Source organism: Triticum aestivum, chromosome 2A, assembly GCF_018294505.1.
Source record: "Triticum aestivum cultivar Chinese Spring chromosome 2A, IWGSC CS RefSeq v2.1, whole genome shotgun sequence".
NCBI lineage: Eukaryota > Viridiplantae > Streptophyta > Magnoliopsida > Poales > Poaceae > Triticum > Triticum aestivum.
Genome location: NC_057797.1, coordinates 762,265,256 through 762,270,846, shown reverse-complemented (window position 1 = coordinate 762,270,846; position 5,591 = coordinate 762,265,256). Strand labels below are relative to the sequence as shown.

At 48.9% G+C, this 5,591-nt stretch overlaps 1 protein-coding gene across 1 annotated transcript; it reads right to left on the bottom strand.

Annotated features, from left to right (window-relative positions):
- Nucleotides 1–1,481: 1,481 nt before the first annotated feature.
- On the bottom strand, nucleotides 1,482–2,630 carry LOC123190998 (two-component response regulator ORR6). Its single transcript, XM_044603742.1, has 2 exons — nucleotides 2,276–2,630; nucleotides 1,482–2,159 (listed from the first exon to the last, which is right to left on the bottom strand). The coding sequence occupies exons 1-2, from the start codon at nucleotides 2,517–2,519 to the stop codon at nucleotides 1,873–1,875; spliced, it is 531 nt and encodes a 176-aa protein (XP_044459677.1). The 5' UTR covers nucleotides 2,520–2,630; the 3' UTR covers nucleotides 1,482–1,872.
- Between the last annotated feature and the right edge of the window lie 2,961 nt (nucleotides 2,631–5,591).

The following is a 5,591-nucleotide window of genomic DNA, read 5'->3' as shown; positions in this document are numbered from 1 at the left end:
CAACCCATCAGGGTTCAAATCCTGGTGCTCGCATTATTCTTGAATTTATTTCATGATTTCCGGCGATGCGCTTTCAGTGGGAGGAGACGTTTCCGTCGACGACGAGGCGCCTACGGTAACTTCGTAAATCTCAAGATGATATGCCGGCTCAGTCTTTCGGAGGTGCTCATAGGGATAGGGTGTGCGTGTGTGCGTTCATAGGGGTGAGTGTATGCGCGTGTATATGAGCGCTTGTGTTTGTACTGATGCTAAAAAAAATGAGACGCAGATACGGTACGTAGGAAGCAGTACGGTACGTAGGAAACAGTACGCTACGTACTACGCGAGACGCGACACCCGCCGTGCGCTCCACGGAGTAGGTACGTGCCGCTCTCATAACTCGGGTCAGCCCGTGCGATCTTGTCCGACTTTTCCCCCTTCCCCGAAGATCACACCGGGCCGGTACTGCTCACTCTAATGCTAGTGGTCATGAGTTCATACAGTTGCAATCAGAACTTTATGACTCTGCTTCACGCAGTGATCTTGAATTCCTGACATTTCTCGCTAGCTGTTTAATGCCAGAGCAGGAGTTTTTTTTTTTCCTATGGACCAGAGCAGGAGTTACTGCTACGTTTTCCCTGCTGCCTGTGCCCTATCTCTGAATTCTAACAGTTCAAGCCATGTGGTTTCACTTCCAAAACAGGGTTTACATCTAATAACTTCAGCATTTTTTACTCACCAGGTGAAACGTACATTTACCGGTGATAAAGAAATATAGATATATTGATGATTAGTATTATTACTCCAGTAAACAATGGGAAGTCAAGGCTAGAAATGCGACTTTTCTTCATGCAAACCAACAAACAACTGCTACAACTACTTGTCCACAACTCAAATCAAAGATAATATATACGCACATACATGTCCGACTTTGACATTCCACGAGACAAGACACAGAATCAGGTAAAATCAGAACCCAACCTAATAACTAACACACAGCTGCACGCACCAATCCGCCATATCTTCTCCCTGATCCGCGTGTTTATTCCCAGTTTAATCCAGCCACATGGTGGCCACATACAGCGCTCCCACACCTCACCTCACCTCGCCTTGTGCGGAAGCAGAATCTGGCACCAGGTAAGCAGATCTCCGGGGAGATCCTTCCACAGTGCCCCCATTCATTACCATATCTCCCTACCTCCATATATGCTCCGGCCTTTGGACTTTTCATTTTTTTATACGCCGCGTATAACAACAGCTCACCTAAGACAACCCACAAGCATTGTATATGTACATTTACGAGATACGCACGTACGATCAAGATTGTGCTTCTGCTAGTATATTAGCTCGTCGACATCATCATCAGCGGAGCTATTTAACAATCAATCATCCAAATTGTATCGCGTGGCAGACAAAGCATGATCAGGGGCAGGCAGATGCGTGAACTGCATGCGGCGACCATGTGCAGATTAAGTAAGGAGAAGCGATACAGACGATGATGGTTAATTGTTGCAAAAGATTAGCTCTGATTATGGAACTGTCAACATGTTGCTCTGATCCGATGCCATTTCGACATTTAGCCAAGATGGGAAACTTCTCTGAACAACATTCATTCAGAAGATTTCCTTTCTTTTGGCCGGATGAATACTCTGTTTTGATTTTTTTTTTCTTGGCATCTTTGAAGAAGCAGAGCACACAAGGGGACGAACTAACATCCTAATCTAGTCATCATCATCTACTAGGACCCCAAAAAGTTAAGCTGTTGTTTGAGGCGGCAGCAAGCGGCGGATCTATGTCCATGGAAAGAACACCGAAGAAAAAAGAATGAAAAATCCTACTTAAGAATTAATCCTCCTCCGTAGATGATCCACGGGTGCGGCGAGAGACGGTTCATCACCGGATGCGGTTGCAGAGGCGGGAGACGTCGGAGGGGCGGACGGGCTTGAGGAGGAAGTCCTCGGCGCCCTCCTCGAGGCAGCGGGTGATGCGGTTGGGCACGTTCTCCGACGACATGATCACCACGGGGATCTCCCGGAGCTCCGACGACTCCTTGACCCGCTTCAGCAGCTCGTACCCGGTCATGCCGGGCATCCAGTAGTCGGTGATGATCATGTTCACGTCCGTGATGAGCCCCAGGCCCAGCAGCTCCAGCGCCCGAGTCGCAGAGTCCACAGTAGTCACTGCAACATAGAACAAGGCAGATTAGAACATGTACGACGAGGATGGATCGAGTAGCCGTCCAATTTCTTGAAGAATTGCCGGAGCGCGGCTTGATTGGATTGATTCGATTTCTCACCTCTGTATTTTGAGCTGCGGAGGATCTTGGCGATGACAGCGCGGTCGACGACGCTGTCGTCGACGGCGAGCACGTGCAGCTCCGCCTGGACCTGGACCTGGACGACGACCTCGTCGGCGTCGGTCATCACCGGCACCACCTTGCGGTCGCCGGCGGCGGTGGGCTTCGGCGAGGGCGCCACCTTGGCGGCCATGGCGGCCGGCAGGGTCATGGCCGGAGCCTGGGTGGGAGCAGCCGCGGCCATCAGTCGATCAAACTCTCTCGCCGAAGAAGCAGTAGTAATATGGAACGGCGAAGAGCTCTTCTTCTTGGCTTGAATAGATTGGTGCGTTTGGGTGTTGGTTGGGTTGGCCGCGACGCGCGGCGGTATATATACAGGGGCGGGGGGGAAGCGGAAAATAAATGCGGGGGAAATCCTGCGAGATCTCGAAAGGGATCCTAGGCTCGCGGATCGAGTAAAACCCAGCCCCCGGTGGGGCCCGGCCCGATCCGGGCGCGGATCCGCGGGCCCCGCGGCCCAGCCCGGGAGATCCCCGCCGGGATTTTCCTGCCGAGCCCCTCGCTTTCGCTGCGTCACCCCCTCCATCGCTCACGCACACCGTATGCTGTCTGCGTATCTTCTCTCTTCCCTTTTTCTTTTCTCTCCTTCCGTTGGGGTGTGGGCAAGTGGGGGAGATGAGATTTGCATGCATGGGGCACGCACAAACTGCATCACTTTTTTTTTAGTTTTTCTTCCTGCTATACTATATCCGGCTAGCAACTGAGGATTTGATTTGGTCTTTCCGGGCGGCAGCAGGTGATCCGTACCGGGTGGGCTCGGGGATTTGCTTCAAAATTGTGGATCTTTTTGGGTGAGCGGCGGCACGATACGTCTTGATTTCAGAGATTCACCCGTGATTCGTGAGATCATCGGCTTCGTTTGGTTTCCTTCCGTGCGTGGAAGGGTCACTTGCCCCTTCGATACGAGGAGCCCCTCCCTCCTCCTCCTGCATCACAGCTGTTGCCGATCCATCTCACACGCGATCTCTCCCTTCCTTCATTCCACTCCCAGCCCAGCCCACGTACGTAACGCACCACCAACGTCGTGCCGTGCGTGCGTGCGTGCATGGCAGGATCTCCGGATTTCATTCGCGATCGCTCGGGCGGGACGGGCCATTTACGCCGGCCGGCCGCCACCGACCGGTCGCTCGTCACGCCGTATCGCGTCGCGTGATCTCCCTTCCACCACTGGGCGGAACGGATTACGGAAGGGGACCAACAACGGCAGGCGAGCGACCCGGCCGTACGCCCGTCCACGCGTCCGCAGTCCCATGATACGTTGCAGATCTCCGGTGCGGGGATCGACGACGATATCGACCGGACGGACGTCGGTGGCGTGGGGAGCACTGGTACGGGCTCGTAGGCAGCGGCGGTGGATGGTAGAGGGGTTCAGAGCGAGTGAATGTCCATGGCAGAGCACGTACCGCCAGATTTGGATTCTGGATGCTGCTGTACTGGAAAAGGTGATCGCAGAATCGGTTGCGGCAGGCCGTGCGTCCGCCCAATGAATGAATGCTCGTGACCTAGTACGTACCGGATACAGGAACCTTTCTCGCTACGCAAACCGTGATTGCAGAGGCCAGCTAGCTGCATCCTGCGTTCGTGGCTGCAGATCTTTCTGTTTTCCGCAAGAGAAAACGTAGGCACGATTTTGGCGACGGTCTGATCAACCGGTGGACTGTTTTTCTGGTGCGTATTGGTTTTGTGATGAGATCGTATTCACTTCACCGTTTCAACGAAACCGACTTTTCTATCTTTGTCATAGGAGCAATAACCGAGAGCTTTGGCTGTTGCTTTTACAATATCTTTGGTAGTACTTTCTCCGTCTCACATTAACTGCCGCTCAAAGGATGTAGTATCTAATCTCTGTCTCATATTAATTATCGCTCAAACCATATGTAAGTTGAGTAAAATTTGGCAAGCGGTGGAGTACTTCTTTCATACATTGGGGGCGTTATTAAATGGTTTCAACAAAAACTACTTTTTACCCCATAGGAAAAACTAACACTACTTTTCTATTTTTGACATCGCGCAAAAGCCAAGAGCTTTGGTTATTTCTTTATTTTTTTTTGCGAGATTAATAGTAGTTTATTCCATCATGTTAGAGCTACAAATCTCCGGCAAGATTTCCTCAATACATGGGGGGACCTTTAATGTGCCACATAGTCATGGCTGGATTAGAGCGACTGTACCTTATCAGACAATCCGCAACAATAACTTTAGTACTAGTTGAATACCCATGTGTTGCCACGGGATGACATGTAAAATCTAGAACATAACTTATTGATTCAATGTGTCTCACTTGGACGGACATGTTGGAAACTATGATACAAAAATTGTAATGCATAGATCAAGAAATATATATTACAATATTTTTTTGGGGCAAAGTTGTGCGTGCAATTTTTGGTCATAACACGGGAAGACGTCACCATTTATACCATGCTTCCTCCTCCGCCCCCTCCTGCTCAGGGACGAAGCTAGAAAAAATGGGCACTAGTGTCAACCGCTGCCCACGCTAAGCCTCTTGCAGAAATTATAGTGGTGCAACAACATAGATAATGGCCGAGAGCGATATAAAGAGCAACAATATGCAATGAGTTGGTGATATTATTATTACATAAAAAAATTACATACCGAGTAGCGAATATTGGCTGAACGAAGTCATAAAGTAACACTTCTTTACATATTCCGGAAATAATAGGCAAAAAGATGACTTTCGAACGTTTCACTTGTAACTTTCTGGAAAGGATGAACAAAAGGACATATTATATTCACAAGAATAGTAAGAAACAAATAAGGCAGAAAATAAGTATCATTAAGGAAAAAAATAAAGTGATCCGAGACTCACATTTTATAACTTCCCTTCTCGATCTTCCATCTTCTTAAATAGATCAATCACATCATCATTCGTTATTGTAGAAAATATGTCTTTCACCACATAGCAAATCAGGCAATCACTCGTGAACTCATCACCCATTCTGTTCCGCAAAACACTCTTGACGATATTCATTGCTGAAAAGCATCTCTCCACTGACGCTGTGGCAACTGGCAAAATTAGCACCAACTTGAGAAGTTGATACACCAAAGGAAAATCAAGATGCTTTTTAGTTTCCACCAACACTTTGGCAAGATCAGCAATGCCATCCAAATTGGCAAATCTTTGGTCCGCTCGGACATTGTCTATGAAAATCCGAAGTTCATGACCAAGATTCATCAATTGTGTTGAATTGAAATCATCAGGATAAAACTCATCTTGCTTCTTAGGATTCTTTGTGTA